Source organism: Schistocerca piceifrons, chromosome 11 (assembly GCF_021461385.2).
Source record: "Schistocerca piceifrons isolate TAMUIC-IGC-003096 chromosome 11, iqSchPice1.1, whole genome shotgun sequence".
NCBI lineage: Eukaryota > Metazoa > Arthropoda > Insecta > Orthoptera > Acrididae > Schistocerca > Schistocerca piceifrons.
Genome location: NC_060148.1, coordinates 133,824,594 through 133,844,973, shown reverse-complemented (window position 1 = coordinate 133,844,973; position 20,380 = coordinate 133,824,594). Strand labels below are relative to the sequence as shown.

General features: G+C 42.1%; 1 protein-coding gene across 1 annotated transcript in view; it reads right to left on the bottom strand.

Moving 5' to 3' along the window:
- LOC124719963 (E3 ubiquitin-protein ligase MIB2) overlaps positions 1-20,380 on the bottom strand; it is a 215,178-nt gene that overhangs the window by 21,748 nt on the left and 173,050 nt on the right. The window contains exons 15-16 of the mRNA XM_047245178.1: positions 6,131-6,381; positions 85-134 (exon numbers count right to left, since the gene is read on the bottom strand). Coding sequence (XP_047101134.1) covers positions 85-134; positions 6,131-6,381 — 301 coding nt within the window. The remainder of the gene's footprint in view (positions 1-84; positions 135-6,130; positions 6,382-20,380) is intronic.

The window sequence follows — 20,380 nt, the reverse complement described above, 5'->3', positions numbered from 1 at the left end:
CGGCACCCGTCGGCTGCGGCTGCGGCTGCACAGTGCTGTCGGCCTGCCTTGCAGCCGCAGTGCCGCGGTGGGCGTGGCCGCCACTGCTGCTGTTGCTGCTACTGCTGCTACTACTGCTGCTGCTACTGCTACCGCTGCCGCTCATTCCTGCTGTGCCATTGGGGCTGTGACAAAACAGAGTCTCCTACAGTGTTTGTTTGAAACTTAATGCTAAACGTACACATTTCGAAATTAGTACGTTTTAACAACACTAAAATTTAGAGAATGGAAAGTCACACAGAGTAGACTGTGTGACATACAATTATCACCCTTTTGAAAGTACTTACATCGCATGCCACAGGATGTACGAAGAAACATTTTCTCAATTTGGCCAAAAAGGAATCACCGGTCGGTCGATTTGCCGGAGGGGACCAAACGGCGAGATCGTCGCTCCCGTCAGATTAGGGAAGGAAGCCGGCTGTGCCCTTTCGAAGGAACCATCCCAGCATTTGCCTGAAGCAATCTAGGGAAATCGCGCAAAACCTAAATCGGGACGTCTGGACGCCGGTCCGAACAGTCGTCCTCCAGAATGCGTGTCCAGTGTGTTAACGAATGCACCACCTCGCCCGGTACAGGTATCGTCAGATTAATGGTATGTAAGGGTAGAAAAGGAAAATTTTGTCTAGATTTTAAATTAAGCCCAAAGATAATTCTGCAATGACATCTTTGCACTGTTTCACAATTCACGTTACACACTTATAGAGGTTGTAGATGTGTTACAAACTTTTAAGGATGATGAAGACAGATGAACATATCAATTTGAGGCAAGGGTCCCTGGTTCAGAAATAAGCATGTCAAAAGTTACAAGAGAAAACTGTTCCGATACCTCTGTCAATGAAAGTTTTGCTACGATTTTAGGGTAAGCATCTTACAGAGGTAGTAATATAGAGCAAGACGACTGTGGCACGCTACTTTGTATGCATTCAATATCCACTGTTAGTCTCTTTTGGTATGGGTCTCTCACACTTCTAGCACAAGTCATGTTATAAAGAGACATAACATGGGACAGTGACATAAAATCAGTAGTAGGAAAGACTTAAATTTGTTGGAAAATACAATGCACCTGTAAGAGAAATTATGTGCAAGTTGCTAGTGTGACCAATTCTGGAGTACTGCTCCAGTGTTTGGTGCCATTGTCGAGTAGACGAGACAGCAGACACGGAACTAATTCAGAGGTGTGCTGCTACGATCGTAACAGGTGTTTATAGCACATACGTAAGTGTAATAGAAATGCTCAGGAGACTTAAAACGGGAACCCTCGGAAGTAAGACGATTTAGTACTCGTGAAACTTTTTCGTGGACCTGTAATCGAAGACAGTGTGACTATTATGTTGCCAAAACAGTACATTTCATACAGGAATCATGAGAAAGAGGCGAGATTAGGGCACATACACAGGAATACAGAACGTCATTTTTCTCTTACTCAGTACAGGAATGGAACAGCCAGTCTGCTAGCCAGTAATTATTATGAATCATCACAATTTTTACAGGCAATCATAATACTGTACTGAGATTTCAGTAAGAACAGTCTTTAAGTCCTTTTATGTAAAATACGTGGAGTACTTCATAGCTTATGCTCACTGAATAATTATGAAATTTACTCTCCACAAAGTTTCTTAACTGTAGTGAAAGTTTACTGAAATGTCTTTACAGCTCAGTAAAATAGGATATTTGGAAATATCGTAGCACTTTGGATAGGACCCTATCTAGGTAAACTACTAAGGATAAAATATAGGTGCTAAATACAAAGCTTACAGAACACAAATTTATTATTAAAAAGGAAACTGCATAACTGGTTCATGTAATTACACAGTACTCAACTGATAATCTGAGATGGAGGTGATGACAGAGTCACTATTGTTGTGTGAAGAATTCTCTGCTCTGCACTTTTCAATGGCTCACAACATCTACATTGTCTTCTTTGTTTTTCGGCCTCTTTTTTCCACAGTTGCAAATGTATAAGGCGTATAGATTAAGAATCGTCATTTGCAGTGAAATGGTGAGATGACAGTAGTTCCTCACAACACACAAACGTGAATATACTTAGTGCAGTGAAAGTGCTGTGTGCAAAAACACGAAGAACGACGTAAAAAAAACGTGAAAAACAATAAAAATTAAAAATATTTACAGTAATAAGTAAAGTACCTGCATGTGAACCGTTCACGATCCTAGCAAACAAAATTTTAAGAGAAAAAAATCATTGTTACAGTGACCACTGTAGATGCTTCAGAGTAAAGTGAAATGTGTTTGGTCTCATTAAGACTGTCATTACAGTTGCAAAAGATGGTATTTAACCTATACAACTTGCTTGGCTTACAGAGTATTTATGTCAATATAACTGTAGGAACCGAGTGATTTACAAGACACGGGAAGATTACAGGCGAATGGCTGGTGTAACCACTATAGTTTATATTACCTTCTAACTTCTTTCTCTGTTTTTACTTACTGTGACTTCTGTATCACCAAGCTCTTGATGTAACATCTATGAAAAAAATTTATTCATTATTTACGTCAATTTGTGTCAACGTAATTAATCTACGGATGTAATTTTAAAAGTAACGTTATGTAAAAGAACGGAAATGTTAAAACTTTACTTGTAATAATGGTCCATGCATAGGGAATGTAGGTTTGCAATCACATGAAACATGGGGAAAGTCTCTCTGCAAGGAAACTGGCTTGGCAAGAATAGAAAAGGGGGATTTGGCAGTCAAACTGCATGGCTCGTTTGTGATAAAGAGTTAGTCAGTGGCTAGCAGACAAAGAGTTTGCATCTTGTGAACTGAACAAGGCAAGAAGCCTAGTAAGATTACATAACATAACCTCAGATGTGGAAGTAATTTGCTTATTATTCATGGCACACTTTTGGCTAGCTCTCTACTATGAAAATTTGATGCTAAGAAGAACATTTTCAGAGATTGTTACACAGCCAGAACCACGGATAGGAGCACCAGATTGACTCAGTCATAACCTCCATATCGAATTATCAGTTGAGTACTGTGTAGCTGCGTGGACCAGTTATGCGATTTCCTTTTCAATAATATGTTTCTGTTCTGTAAACTTTGTGCTGAGAACCCATATTTTATCCTGACTAGTTTACCTAGATGGGGCCCTACCCCAAGCACTATGATATTTCCGAGTAACGTATTTTATCGAGATGAAAAGTCACTTCAGTAAACGTTCACTACAGTTAAGAAACTCTGTGGAGAAGTAAATTTCATAATTATTCAGTGAGCCTAAGATATGAAGTACTCCACGTATTTTTCATAAAGGGACTTAAAGACTATACTTACTGAAATCTCTGTACACTATTATGATTTCCAGTAAAAATTGTGATGATCCATAATAGTTGCTGGCTAGCAGACTTTAAAGAGCCAGCACGAGGATTACTTATTTTGCAAGTTTGGAAGTAACAGTGTTTACAATTTCATTTGTATGTAGTTAATAGGGTTTCTCATGTTGTGTTGTGAATAAAATGTTCAGCCTTGATCTGAGTCTACTGGTAGATTAGTTTCTGGGTCCCCACGCTAATTGTTAAGCCAAATTTAATTTTCATATTACAATTACAGCATTAACGACATGCACTTACCAGCTCTCTAAAATTTGCATGCTATAATAAGCAATTGGCTACAACTACTGAAACAATACTAGAGCCCAGTAAATAATATAAGGAGCTAAATAATGTAAGGAAGTGAATGTTCTCGAAGTATAAAAATAATAATAGGAATAGAGGATGTAATTACCTGACAGCCTTTTGAAGGACAGTATTTACCAATAATTAAGCTGATAAAAGAACATCTAGTCCAAGTTAATATTGCTGCACCATTAGTAATTATTTATCTATGATAATCATTAGCTTCCCGCTTTAATGTACAGATAGGAAGTGTTAATGTACATATAGTAAGTGTCACAAGAGCCAGTTTGTGCAAAAACAGTTAATATTCCCACTGTGTCGTTCATGCCAAACTAGTGTTACATTGTTTGATAAACTACGTTACTTCTTGGTATCTTACTTACAAACATAATTTTTGTATCAAGTAAAGGCAATCTAAATAGTTAACGTTGATTACGAAATGTTCTAGTACTCGATACAACTTTGCCTTACGAGGCTAGCGACTGTTTCCTTTTATGTAATTACAGGGTGTTTCAGAAAGGACTTTCAACTTTAAAAATTTATATAAATTTATTGAAAGAAGATACAGAGCTGGGTTCAGTGTTATTTTGTAGGGAAACACATCAAGTTTTTTTATCTTAAACTAAAGATTTTATCCTGCACACATCCCATCAGAAGTCAATTTCTTCCCAAATTCGCTGTATCACTGCAGGTGTAACTTGCTCAGTGGCAGTGTAAATTCTTGCTCTAAGTTCAGGTAGAGAAGCTGGCACAGGAGGTACAAACATGATATCCTTGCTGAAACCCTATTAAGAAAACAGAAATCGAGTGGTGTCAGGTCTGGGGAACGTGGGGGCCAAGCAACTGGTGCATCAAGGCCAATTCATTGACCTGGAAAGCTGTCACTGAGAAAATCCCAGATGCTGGCCTAGTAGTAGGGTAGTCCACCATCTTGGATGAAGTAAACATTTCATTCTTGGTCATCCTCACTGATCGGCAGTATCAAAAATTGTTGTAACATATCCAGGTACACTATCCTGTTAATAATTCTCTCACAGAAGAAAAAGGGGCATGCACTTTGTTCTCACTCAATGTACAAAAAACGGTCAGTTTAGGGCTATCACAAACAGGTTGCAACGTTTGATGTGGATTTTCACTGCCCCAAATCCTACAGTTACACGTGTTAACCTTGCCACTTAAGTGAAAAGTCATCAGAACGGATGATTTTGTCCAAGAAATAGTCATCCTCAAGTAATCAATTTAACATATTCATACAGAAGTTCTTTCAAGCAATTTTATCAGTGTCTTTTATTGCTTGTACAATAGTCAATCTGTACAGTTTGAAATGCAAACAGTTTCTCCCCACATGCCGAACAGTCTTATGTGGGATTTGCAGTTCACGAGATGCACGCAGGGGCGATTTCTTAGGGCTGTTGACAAAACATTGTCTCACTCGCTTGATGACATCTTCAGATGTGCTCGGACGACCTGACGATTTCCCATGTCTTACTGAGCACCCTGATCCTATACAACACTTATGCCACTCATAAACTGTAGGCCTATTAGGAGGATTTAGGAGGATCTTTAGGGTACTCGGTACAGAAATTACACTGAACTGTTGTCGCCGACATCGATTCTTCAAACCAAAACGCACAGCTGGCACACTCGGGTCCAGTGAAGGCAGGCATCTTTAATGGAATTGCTGCTAGCGCTTCTTACAGTACGATTCGGCACTAGTGAACTACGTGAGACAAAACTCTTATTTCCTTATGAATTGACACTACAATCACGTCTGTAGTTACTACGAATAATTTATATGAATTTTCAAAGTTACAAAGTCCTTTTTGAAACACCCTATACAGTTTATTGGATTACTAATACAACCTCAGCCCCATTGGCATTTTTTGTGCTGCTTCCTTTAAATAAAAATCTTTGAAGGAAATAGTCCGATACTTTAACCATTATACACACGATAAGAATAAATACCGTATCTAAGCCGCACTCAAATCTAAGCCGCACCTGAAAAATGAGACTCCAAAACAAGGAAAAAAATTTTCCCGAATCTAAGCTGCACCTGAAATTTGAGACTCGAAATTCAAGGGGAGAGAAAAGTTTTAGACCGCCCCTCCAAATAGAAACAAAGTTGGTCCATTGTAACATGAGACACAATTGAGGTGGTGCCAGTATTTATCTTTGTGCCTGCAAAGCATGTCTGTGTAGCACTACATATATTTGACGGCAGGACTTAGTTGTGGAGGCACCTACCAACATTTTTCAAAAATTCCGCTTACTTTGCACTCGATTCTAAGCCGCAGTCGGTTTTTTGGATTACAAAAAACGGAAAAAAAGTACGGCTTAGATTTGAGTAAATACGGTAAGTATCGTTTCACAGGAGTAAAGTTATCGGTGTGCGGCTAATTTAGTAGGAGCCGGCAGTGTTGTACCGGACGAGGACGTGGAGAGTGCCCAGAGCCTGCAGACAGCGTGACACACCTGGCGGTGGCGGCAGTGGCGGCCGGGACGGGCAGCGGCGGCGGCGGCTGCCCCTGCAGGTTGTACGCCTGGAGCAGGTCGGCGAGGTGCGGGCTGCCGGCGACCAGGTCGAGCGGGCTCTTGCCGCGGTGGTTCCTCTTGGTCAGGCTGCAGCCCTCCTGCACCAGGTAGCACGCGATGGCCAGCGCCACCGGGCTCTCCTCCTCCACCCGCTGCGCCTGCATGAGCTGCGTGTAGATCTGCCCGACACACACCCGTTCAGTCACCTACCGCCACCGGGTAAACGGCTCCGAATACATTTTGCACTGTCCTCGTAACTCGCACAGTCTACCTTTTTAGATCGGGAACGTAATCTTAAGACGATAGTAAATTGCTTACAAGGGAACCTCCCCATCGCACCCCCCTCTTTTTAGTTATAAGTTGGCACAGTGGATAGGCTTCGAAAAACTGAACACACATCAACAGAGAAAACAGGAAGAAATTGTATGAAAAAAACAAGCAAAATATACAAACTGAGTAGTTCGTGCGCAAGATAGGTGGCATCGAGGATGGTACGAACTCGGCAGTGCCGTGGTCCCGTGGTTAGCGTGAGCAGCTGCGTAACGGAAGGTCCTCGGTTCGAGTCTTCCCTCGAGTAAAAATTTTATTTTCTTTATTTTCAGACAATTCATTTGTTGCAGTTTATGTGACAAACTCTTATGTTTTCACTTTTTTGGGAGTGATTATCACATCCACAAGAAAACCTAAATCGGGCAAGGTAGAAGAATCAGATCGACAACATATTCCTGTCACGTGACGCTCAAGCCGTATAGAATATACCAGACGTGTTTTCCGGTGGAGGAATTGGTTGACCTATGACCTTGCGATCAAATGTTTTAGGTTCCCATTGCTGAGACACGTCCTTTCGTCTACTAATCTCACAGTTTTGCGGTGCGGTCGCAAAACACAGACACTAAACTTATTACAGTGAACAGAGACGCCAATGAACGAACGGAGAGATCATAACTTTGCGAAAATAAAGAAAGTAAACTTTTCACTCGAGGGAAGACTTGAAGCAAGGACCGCTCGTTCTGCAGCTGCTCACGCTAACCACGGGACCACGGCGCTCCTGAGCTCAGACGCTCCTTGATGCTGCCTATCTTGCACATGGACTACTCAGTTTGTATATTTTGCTTATTTTTTCATAGTTCCACACAACTTCTTCCTGTTTTCTCGATTGATCTGTGTTCAGTTTTTCGAGGCCTATCCAGTGTGCCAACTTACAACTAAATCTCAGGGGAGTGCGATGGGGAGGTTCCCTTGTTAGTACACTATCCTCCCAGGTAAAATGAGGTTTTAGGGAATCTATTGTGTAACCGACCGATGGATACTGTCTTATCTAACCAAAAGAATGCAGAAAGTTGTACTTGGTAAATAGACAACTGTAGCACAGGAATATTACTCAGATTGACAAGAAATCATATATGTGGTTCCCCAAGGCTCAATCTTAGGTCCACTAATGTTCCGTGTATATGTCAACGATCTTCCATCTAACATACCGGGCGTTTAAAGAGTCAGTATAAATTTGAAAACTGAATAAATCACGGAATAATGTAGATAGAGAGGTACAAATTGACACACACGCTTGGAATGACACGGGGTTTTATCACAATCAAAAAATACAAAAGTTCAAAAAATGTCGACAGATGGCGCTTCATCTGATCAGAAAAGCAATAATTAGCATAACAAAGTAAGACAAAGCAAAGATGATGTTCTTTACAGGAAATGCTCAATATGTCCACCATCGTTCCTCAACAATAGCTGTAGTCAAGGAATAATGTGAACAGCACTGTAAAGCATTTCCGCAGTTACGATGAGGCATTGGCGTCGGATGTTGTCTTTCGGCATCCCTAGAGATGTAGGTCGATCATGATACACTTGCGACTTCAGGTAACCCCAAAGCCAATAATCGCACGAACTGAGGTCTGGGGACCTGGGAGGCCAAGTGTGACGAAAATGTCATTGTGCTGAGCACACGATCGTCACCAAACGACGCGCGCAATAGATCTTTCACGTGCTATCAATATGGGGTGGAGCGCCATCCTCCATAAACATGATTCGTTCCAGCAGGTGTTTGCCAGGCTGGGGATGAGGCGATTCTGTAACATGTCGGCGTACCTCTCACCCGTCACGGTACCAGTTACTGACTTTTGCTGTCCAGCACCATCTGTTGGACATTTTGTGAACTTTGTTTTTTTTTTTTTTGTTGTTGTAGTAAAACCCCATGTCATTCTAAGCATGTGTGTCATTTTTTACCTCTCCATCTACATTATTCTGTGGTTTATTAAGTTTTCAAATTTATACAGACTTTTTGATCACCCGGTACAACAAGCAGAATTAGTTCTTTTTATGCATGACACTAGTATTCTAACCAGTACCAGAATACTTGCAGCAACAGAAGATACGCTAAACGAAGTTCTTAACAGTGGTGTCGACTGGTTTTCTGCGAACAGTCTCGCTCTCAGTTTTAAAAACAGAATGTATTCTGCACATCTAGGAGTACTACACCAATTGTGAGCCTAACATGTGGTGAGGAAATAATAAATAGGTAGGTACTTCAAACATTTTTGGTGTCCATATTAATGAGAAATTAATCTGGAAAAGGCACATTTTGGAACTCCGAAAATAACTTAGTTCAGCTACATTTGCACTTACAACCATTGTAAACCATGGGGATGGGGAAAATAAGTAATTTGACATATGTTCACTCAATGTTGTCACAAAGAATGGGGTAACTCATATTTAAGGAAAACATCTTCACTGCTCAAAAACACGGTGTAGGAATAATATATGGTGCTCCCCACAATCACCATCCAGACATCTGGAATTTTCACCACAGCTTCACACTAGACTTATCCACTCATAATCTACTGCTGCTCAAAAGGAACAATAATGTACGTAATTACAATAACAAGAAACAATGACATTCATTACTCAACCTTAAGGTTATCTTTAGCACAAAAAGGGGTGCACAGTGCCGCAACTAGAATTTTTGATCACTTGCCGAATGATACAGAATGTCTGATAGCCAGTAAAACACATTTTGAAAAGCTGAAGTAGTTTCTCCTTGACAACTCCAGCTATTATTGTAATGTGTAAAATGTGAAGGGCACAAATTACTAACTCACACCTGTATTTTTGTTAATGTTCAGCATGTAGAAATTTTTACAAATTAATTTGCAATATAATGTAAAAAGACTCATTCCACATCATTACGATATACAAGGGTGGTTTGAAAAGTTCTCGGAATCACCACGAGAGGTCGGCACTAGCGCAACGAGTGATATTCACTGGACTGTTGCCTGTAAACACGTGCCACATCAGTGCTCTCGGAAGAGAGCTGTGGCGGTGATGTGGCTCTGTTGTTGTTCCCACGTAGCAATTTGCAAAGATGGAGGTGGGGACTGAGATTCGAGCAGTGACTGAGTACTTCGTAATGAAAGGTATGAAAGCAAAGGACATTCGTGCCAATTTCCAGAATATACTGGGGGACTCTGCTCCTTCCTATTCAACTGTTTCCAAGTGGTCAAATGAATTTAAATTTGGTCACGAGAGATTAGATGGTGATCCCCGCAGTGGTCGGCCGAGCTGTGTCACTACTCCAGAAATCATTGCAAAAGTGCACAAAACAGTCACGGAGGATCGCCGCCAGATGTCATCTGAAAGGACATTCCACATCTTAACTGTAGACTTAGAAATGAATAAAATATCTGCAAGATGTGTGCCACGACTCTTGGCGCCGAATCAAAAACGCGCGAGAATGGACATATCGGAACAATGTTTGGCCCGTTTTAGGAAAAACAAACAAGATTTTTTTGTACTGGTTTGCTACCACAGATGAAACTAAGGTGCACAACTATACCCCAGAGACAAAACAACAGTCAAAGCAGGGGAAACACGCTGATTCTCTGCCACCAAAGAAAGCAGAGACAATTCCTTTGGCAGGAAAGGTCATGGCACCAGTGTTCTGGGATACAAAGGGGATTCTGTTATCTCCTCACTGAGCAAACAATTACTGTAGAATACTAAGCTAACCTCCTGGACAAACTGCAACAAAAGAAGTCATCTTCCATCAAGATAATGGGCGCCTGCACACGTGCTGTCATCACGGCAATTTTACATGAACAAAGGTATGAATTTTTCCCACACCCATCTTATTCACCTAATATGGCTCCATCAGAATTCCATCTCTTCCCAAAACTGAAAATTTATCTTGGTGGATGAAGATTCACTTCAAATGAAGAATTGATAGCCAGAGTTGACAACTATTTTGCAGGCCTGGAGGAAACTCATTTTCAAGATGGGATCAAGGCACTGGAACATCATTGGACCAAGTGCATTAATCTACAAGGAGACTACACTGAAAAATAAAAAAAGAGTTTCAATAATGCAAGTACTTTTTTGCTATTCTGTTCCTAGAACTTTTCAAACCATCTTCGTACTGTGGAAATGATCCCTGCAACACAAAACTAACAAACTAACTCAAAAGTATCTGGACATCCCTACGCGATGCAGAATCGAGCACTGGATGTTACGACAGGCAGACCCACTGGCATAGGAAGAGGCGAGGGGTATTGCATCGTCAGTAGAGAAGCAGTAACAGAAGAATGGGTCAATTAGGAGAGTTCAGTGACTCTGAACACAGACTAGCCATCGGATGTCACTCAACTGACAAATCCGCCAGGGACACTGCGGAGTGGAAAGGTGAAGGATTAACGGCAGCTGAAACTGAAACCGGGCAGACCTCACATTCCGAAGGGCAAGGACTGTCAGAGCATTGCAGAAAGCGATAGTAAAAATTCCACAAAATCAGTGGAAGGAATCGATTTCGAGTTCCGAGGTGCCACCGGCAGTCCAGCTAATACGATGATTGTGTGTAGGGAGTTAAAAAGAGGTGTACAGTGGGCGACCAGCCCCTCGTACGCCACACACCGCTGTAGTGACAGCTAGGTGAAGTACCCAGTGGCGCCGCTGGACAACAGATGACTGGACGAGTGGTTCGGAGTGATGAACCACACTGTACCCTGCGGCAATGCGATGGAAGGGTTTGTGTTTGGTGAATGCCTGGAGAACATTATCTGCTATTATCAGTAGTGCCAATAGAGAAATACTGAGAAGATGGTGTTCAGTATGCAGGTGTTTTCTGTGGGTAGGATATGGTTCCCCTACTGTGCTCAAGAAAATAGGAATTTTGGAAGGATAAGAACACACTTTACACCATTATATACAGCACACGGCAGTGGAACAGTTTGGAGACAATGAGCAATTACACTAGTGGCCATTAAAATTGCTACACCACGAAGATGACGTGCCACAGACGTGAAATTTAACCGACAGGAAGAAGATGCTGTGATATGCAAATGATTAGCTTTTCAGAGCATTCACACAAGGTTGGCGCCGGTGGCGACACCTACAACGTGCTGACATGAGGAAAGTTTCCAATCGATTTCTCATACACAAACAGCAGTTTACCGGCGTTGGCTGGTGAAACGTTGTTGTGATGCCTCGTGTAAGGAGGAGAAATGCTTACCATCACATTTCTGACTTTGATAAAGGTCGGATTGTAGCCTATCGCGATTGTGGTTTATCGTATAGCGACATTGCTGCTCGAGTTGGTCGAGATCCAATGACTGTTAGCAGAATATGGAATTGGTGGTTTCACGAGGGTAATACGGAACGCCGTGCTGGATCCCAACAGCCTCGAATCACTAGCAGTCAAGATGACAGGCATCTTATCCGCATTGCTGTAACCAATCGTGTAGCCACATCTCAATCCCCCGAGTCAACAGATGGGGACGTTTGTAAGACAACAACCATCTGCACGAACAGTTTGACAACGTTGGCAGCAGCACAGACTATCAGCTCTGAGACCGTGGCTGCGGTTACCCTTGACACTGCATCAAAGACAGACGACGAACCTGGGCGCACGAATGGCAAAACGTCATTTTTTCGGATGAGCCCAGGTTCTGTTTATAGCATCACGATGGTCGCTTCCGTGTTTGGCGACATTGCAGTGAACGCACATTGGAAGCGTGTATTCGTCATGGCCATACTGGCTTATCACCCGGCGTGATGGTATGGGGAGCCATAGGTTACACGTCTCAGTCACCTCTTGTTCGCATTGACGGCACTCTGAACAGTGGACGTTACATTTCAGATGTGTTACAACCCGTGGCTCTATCCTTCATTTGATCCCTGCGAAACCCTACATTTCAGCAGGATAATGCACGACCGCATGCTGCAGGTCCTGCACAGGCCTTTCCGGATACAGACAATGTTTGACTGCTGCCCTGGCCAGCACATTCTCCAGATATCTCACCAATTGAAAACGTCTGGTCAATGGTGACCGAGCAACTGGCTCGTCACAATACGCCAGTCACTACTCCTGATGAAGTGTGGTATCATGTTGAAGCTGCATAGGCAGCTGTACCTGTACACGCCATCCAAGCTCTGTTTGACTCAATGCCCAGGCGTATTGAGGCCGAGACCAGAGGTGGTTGTTCTGGGTACTGATTTCTCAGGATCTATGCACCCAAACTGCGTGAAAATTTAATCACATGTCAGTTCTAGTATAATATGTTTGTCCAATGAATACCCGTTTACCATCTGCATTTCTTCATGGTGTAGCAATTTTAATAACCAGTAGTGTATATCGAGACAAGAATGTACGCTATCGGAAAGTGGCGTCTGTAAGGTGACCGTTTGCGGACAATGACAAGCCCGAAACGGATAGGTACGCTCGAAAGTCCCGACCCGAATCCGACGGGACACTTTCGGAACTAGTCGGACACCGACTTCGCTCCACATCACAGTGTCCACATCACTATCTCCTCCAATTTCAGCTCTCGAGGAAGAATTGGCAGCCGTTCCTCCACAGACATTCGTACACCTCACCGAAAGTGTCCTAGCAGAGTTCGAGCCTTCACAAAGGTAAAGGGTAGACATACCCGATATTGTTGTTCACAAATAGCTGTCTAGATACTTCTGACCAGATAGTGTAAAGCCAACCGTAAAACGGAGATAGGATGAAACCTGCATTCTCAGTGCATTTCAGTAGACGACTAGAGCACTCCGATCGTGAGAGGGACAGGGCAATTTGCATACATTGTTCAGTTTGTTGACACACCTCAAATGGTAAACTGGTGAATAAATCGTGCACACACTGTCAGTTTACGGTAAGAAGGGTCTTCAGCACAGTAAGTTGCCTGGAAAAGTGAGGTACACCACAGTATCGTCATCCGACTGTTATCGTGACACACAAAATTGTAGATACGCTTTGTAACAGTCACCCGCAGATGACAATAACCACCGACGACCACTACCGGCGAATTACGGTTCACAGGTACTCTGAGGACCCTGTGGCAGAACTGCGTGTTACCTTTTTGGAAGCGAGAGGAAAGGCTGTGTCGAGACAGGTAGAACGTAATTGTCTCCTCAGACAGGCGGTGTCTCTTAAAAACAAAAACACAAACCCGTCAGCACTGTGGTGGGAGGAGGTGAGCAACGGAACACAGTTTCTCTTCATCGACTGGGCCAGGATTTGTCAGACATCCGACCGTCACCGTAGACGAGTGTGGAAGTGCCCATGTACTAAAGTGTGTCTCAGGCTCGTTGTCCCGCAGGTTCGGTGCGTACGTGATCAGTCACACTTCGGACAGGACACTATTGAGGTTAATTTGAGGGCTACGGAGTGTCAGGACGGGATCCTTTCAACTGTCATTCGAGCCCCACAGTCGACAGGTTTGTCTTTTCATTCGACAGTGCAGAAACGCAGCCTTCCTGCCTCTCGAACACAGTCGGCCGGGGAAGGGAGTTAACAATATGCCACAGCCTGCGATACCCGCAGACACGAATGCGACAGAGCACAGACGGGACCGACCGAAATTGGCAGTGTGTCATCACGGGAAGTCACCTCACACTCTGTTACCTCAGGAGGGCTGCCGCCGATAAGCGGGACACGCTCGTGCAGTGACGTCTCCACCACCTCGCAGATGGCACACCGAGGAGGGTCCTAGTCTATAGTGGTGTGGACTACTGCGGTACTTAATGTAACCAGACACCAAATTTTAGTTACGACAGATGTGCAATTTTGAATGAATTGCCTTTACTTTGGTTATTGTGTTGTTATTACTTCAGAGTAAAGTTATTTTTTGCTTTCATAAGGCTGACTTTCTTAATTCTCTGCTGCCCTTCAGCCCAGGCCTGCTCACATTCATAGAGATGTAAGTGGTGCAAAACATTATTAAGGGAGGGGGGGGGGGAGGGGGGGTTGGACATCAAACAGGCTGACTTGGAGCAGGAGAGGCACTACAAGACATTTTAATTTCCACTGTCTATACCTTTACAAATGTCCGCCCTGGTAGCTGAGTGGTCAGCGTGACAGACTGTTAATCCTAAGGGCCCGGGTTCGATTCCCGGCTGGGTCGGAAATTTTCTCCGCTCAGGGACTGGGTGTTGTGTTGTCCTAATCATCATCATTTCATCACCATCGACACGCAGGTCGCCGAAGTGGCGTCAAATCGAAAGACCTGCACCAGGCGAACGGTCTACCCGATGGGAGGCCCTAGCCACACGACATTTCCATTTATTACCTTTACAAATAAATCCATAAAACTTTGTCAGCATGACTAACTAGTAAGGATTCAGGATTCACACTCATAGCAGTGGCAGTTCAAAAACATGACAAATAATGTTTTTTTTTTTACATGTGAAATTTCATCATTTTTTTCCACTTACTATTGGCTGCATTTGTTGCTATAGGCACACCATTTCATATGTGAGAGAGATTCTTAGATGAATTTTGCACGGCCTACAAACTGTACTTACAGGTGTATGAAACTCTACAATTTATTTAATTTATGAAAAAAGAATGTGCTGTTACATTTTAAAATTCATGTTTAGAAAAATCTCAAATTTTATAGTTAATTCTCTGAATTTTTACCATAGTTTTTAATAGATCTGGAAAATTCTAAAGTTTTGCACTAAGGAGTTGGTGTTTAATAAGCAGTTATTTTCCGATGGTAAGTATGTAAGGGATTACAGGTTATTGCACCAGCATTTTAAAAAGATTAAATTAACACAAGGACACTTGACAAATTTACTTTCTTTCACACTAGTTTTTGAAACTACATTTGCATTTGTTTATTGCTGTTTATAATTTTTCGCTGAATAAAACTTGTCAAAACATTCACCTGGGTGAAGTTGCAGCTTCTGCTTGTATGTTTTGGAGTAGAAAATTGATTCCTTTCATCCCCATTTCTCCTTGTGTTTTCTGCAAAGCATGCAATCCTTAGCTGATTTTTTTCATACTTTTTGCACTATAAAATGCGAAAAGTGAGTCTTCAGTTGTTCTCCACATTCATTTTTGTCTTTCGAGTAAATTTCACTGCAGCAGATTCAATCAGCCACAAGAATAATTTTTTTCCACAACTTGTGCGGCAGTCTTGTAAAACCGTAGCATCTGCATTACTGATCAGCCCTGTACACTCCTCCCATAAACGCGTATTCCCAAATAACAGTGGGTTTCAGGAACCACACAGGCTCTTTGTTCCTGTAACCAGTGATTAGTTGGATTTGAGGACCAAAGAGTTTACTCAAACAGTCACTGATCTCTTGGCATGGAATGAAAGACACATGATTTTCATCTCACTTTGATAGCCACATAACTCACGTCCATCAAGTTTTGTCTTCTTCAAATTGCATGGAAAATCTTTCCTAGAAGGCATAACTGTACCTGTTAGATGAAATTTCATTTTGTGCAGTTCCTGAGCAAGTCAAGGGCTCGTACAGAACCTGTCAGTAAATGAATGATAGCCTGAACCACCTGCACAAGCTAGAAATTCCTCTGCCACATGAACCACTATTCAGACTGCAGAAGGTGAATCAGGACAAATTAGACTTTCCATAGTGGTCTATCCACAATATGGGATGTGAGAAAAACCATAACCATTTCCTGAATTACACAGGCAGAAACGTCAAACTCCACATCACAGGCTTCTCTGGGTTGTAGCACTTTAACTGAATTCCTCCTTTGAATCCTACTGCGCTCTCATCTATAACCACATTTTTTTTGGTACATAAAAGTTCTTTGCACTCAATGTCAATACTCACTAAAATTCTTCACCTTGCTCGAATTCATACACTGACATCCCTGAGCTGTGACAGTTGGAACTAAATACAGCATTCAAAAATAAATAAATAAATAAATAAAAATAAAAATACAGACTAGAAAAAAATATTGGAAAATGTAGTTCATTCTAGCCAGTCTTCTGTAAGGTAGTCAATTAATTTTGCCTGTAAATTGAAGGCCATGTTCAATATTACACCAAGAAAAGCCTTCAATTCCTCTTACGAAACATCCCTCCACGAGTACCACACTGAGTGTTTTGTGTTTTGCACGTGGAGTGACTTTCTGTATCTTTCCTTCAGCATACACCTCTGTAGCAGACACAATTTCACTAATAAGAGCTGGAAATATTCGAGTTCGGATTTTGATCGAACACCGGGAGAAATGGTGATATCTCATCGCGTGACAGACAAAGGAAACTTCACGAGATCACTGTCACCGTCGCAATAAACTTTCCACATTTTCGCTACAGGTTTTCTCTCTCCGTCGCTTTCCACTCCGTCAGTAGATTCTGATTCACTGGAATTTATACCACTGTACACAGCAGAAATTTCTTCCCAGTTACTTACATCACTAAATTCTCTTTCATCCATAACGTCTTCGGGGAGCCACCTGGCAATATCGACATCACTAACATGTTTTCTACCAGCCATTATCGTACCAGAAATGTAAGAATGCAACACGCTTTGAGTTGCCAGAGTTTTGTACTGAGTGCTGCCACGGGCCTAATGAGCTCCAATAACGGAGCAGACAGAAACCACAATAACAGAAACGTGTCTGACGTCGTATGAGATTGGAGCCGTAGTTGAAAATTATGATGACTGACATTGTCCGACAGTGGAGTGGACAGAAATCGTGTTACCACACAATAAGAGGGATTTCTGCCTATTTATAGACAGTTTTATGCGGACAGTACATCGTGGCAGTCTGTTGCAATCATAAATAAACGAGAACTATGAGTGCCCGAATGGAGACAAATTGTGCGAGGGAACAAGCCCCGCCTCCTGTTTGAAGGGCTGCCATCCTACAACTGCGTCCCGTGTCTTGATGAAAGCGTAACTGACATAACAATCACAGGGATCGCCAATTTCTTTTTTTTGTGGTAAGATTAGCATCTGAATCCCTTCATGCACCAGGATTAATCCCTTCTTTCATTTCGGAATGTTGTTGTTGTTGGTTCTCAGTCCTGAGACTGGTTTGATGCAGCTCTCCATGCTACTCTATCCTGTGCAAGCTTCTTCATCTTCCAGTACCTACTGCAACCTACATACTTCTGAATCTGCTTAGTGTATTCATCTCTTGGTCTCCCTCTACGATTATTACCCTCCACGCTGCCCTCCAGTACTAAATTGGTGATCCCTTGATGCCTCAGAACATGTCCTACCAACCGATCCCTTCTTCTAGTTAAGTTGTGCCACAGACTTCTCTTCTCTCCAATCCTATTCAATACTCCCTCATTAGTCATGTAATCTACCCATCTAATCTTCAGCATTCTTCTGTAGCACCACATTTCAAAAGCTTCTATTCTCTTCTTGTCCAAACTATTTATCGTCCATGTTTCACTTCCATATATGGCTACACTCCATACAAATACTTTCAGAAATGACTTCCTAACACTTAAATCTATACCCGATGTTAACAAATTTCTCTTCGTTCAGAAACGCTTTCCTTGCCATTGCCAGTCTACATTTTATATCCTCTCTACTTCGACCATCATCAGTTAATTTGCTCCCCAAATAGCAAAACTCCTTTACTACTTTAACTGTCTCATTTCCTAATCTAATTCCCTCAGCATCACCCGACTTAATTCGACTACATTCCATTATCCTTGTTTTGCTTTTGTTGATGTTCATCTTATATCCTCCTTTCAAGATACTATCCATTCCGTTCAACTGCTCTTCCAAGTCCTTTGCTGTCTCTGACAGAATTACAATGTCATCGGCGAACCTCAAAGTTTTTATTTTTTCTCCATCGATTTTAATACCTACTACGAATTTTTCTTTTGTTTCCTTTGCTGCTTGCTCAATATACAGATTGAATAACATCGGGGAGAGGCTACAACCCTGTCTCACTCCCTTCCCAACCACTGCTTCCCTGCTTTTGGAATGAGAAAAGACAATAAGCAATCCACAACACAAAGTAAATTGAGTACACAATGCATTTGGTGGTGCCTACAGTGCAAATGTTTGCTTCAGCTGGCAGTGGTAGTTCAGACCTGACCACTACCAGTAACTTACGCAACTACAGTTGAGAACACTCCCCACCTAAAGCTGCCACGATACAGTGTCCACATAATACATTACATTTCTTTATGTTGAGGAACAACTGCCAATTCCTGCACCAAGTGTCAACCTCCTTCTCCACCGTGTCGATCCTCGGCAGGTCGTCCTGAATTTTGCTACAATTTTCTAACACTGTGACTTCTTTACAGACAACATTATCTGCCTTGTGGGGCTTCAAACATTGAGTGTTGCCTCGGATTTGTTTAATGTAAACATTTAAAATGTGTGCTGCAATTGGTGATTAGGTTTTTGTTCGCCAAGAAATGGAGACAAACTGAAATTTTTTGGGAACCTTGCACGGCATATGAAAATAGTGTAATGAGTGAAGCTGAAATGAGACAATGGTGCACAATGTTTAACAATGGCCACATTAATGTCCACAAGGAAGCATGAAGTTGCCAGCTGAGCATTATCAATGCTGAACCAGTGGAGAAAATCAATGAAAAGATTCACAAAAAAACAGCCATTTCACAATTTTGGCGCTCTCACTACAGTTTCCTTAAATTTTAACGAACTTTGTTATTTTGTGTTGTGATGCAACTTCTATGCTACCGAGGTTTGTGCGAGATGGGTAACGAAACTCTTTACAGAACGTCACAAAGCAGCACAGGGCAGCATCTCTGACAGTTCTCGAAGCCTACGACAAATACGGAAAATCACTTCTCGATTGTGTCGTAATGAGGGATGAGACTTGTGTACAGTTCGTAACTTGTGAGACAAAACAGCGGCCTATGGAGTGGGGTCACAAAACGGAGGAAATGTTTGCAAACATTGCCATCAAGAATGATTACTGGAGATTGTTTCTGGCAGATTTCCTCAAACGAGTGAAACATTAAAAAAATTAAGAAGTGCGACAGGAAAACAAGTGTCGGGCAAGTGTCCAGGAAAGTAGCATTCCGAGAATTTTTTCATTCGTGACAATGCACGATCCCACACAGCCATTCAAACTTGACAGATCCCCGATAATTTCGGATGGGAGCATTTCGGTCATTCACTGAACAGTCTAGGCTTTAGTCCAAAGGACTTTAACTTCTTTCCACACCCGAAGACCTGGCTCACAACATAGTTCACACAAAATGACGAGGAACTGCATACAGGTGGAAATATGTGGTTGAAGTCTCAAGCAGCAACATTCTATGATGATGGAATAAAAAAATGGTATTGTGATAAGTGTCTTAATTTGTGCAAAGATAATGCTAAAAATAGAATGAGATTTTCACTCTGCAGAGGAGTGTGCACTGATATGAAACTTCCTGGCAGATTAAAACTGTGTGCCGGACCGAGACTCGAACTCAGCACCTTTGCCTTTCGCGGGCAAGTGCTCTACCGTCTGAGCTACCCAAGCACGACTCACGCCCCGTCCTCACAGCTTTACTTCTGCCAGTACCTCGTCTCCTACCTTCCAAACTTTACAGAAGCTCTCCTGCGAACTTGCTAAAAATAGCTGAACAATGTGCCTTCCAAATTTAAGTAACAATTTTTTTCTCCATTTGGTTTTTTTATTATTATTCTAAAATGTAAGTTTCATTCTGAAAAGCTCTTGTACATACTGTGAAAAATAATGGATCTGTAACAGTTGCTTGCAGCCTGAAGTTACTTTTAGATCTGAAGACTTGTCTCCGGTAACGATGACATGATGGGTTCTGTCTTCTAGAAAGTGGTCAAACCAATTAGAAAGCTGGTACAATATTTTGTACACTTGTATCTTGTTCATTAGGAAACAGTGCAGAACTATACTAGACACTGTCAAGAAGTTGGGTAATACAACAGCCACCAGATGCGAACAGTGAA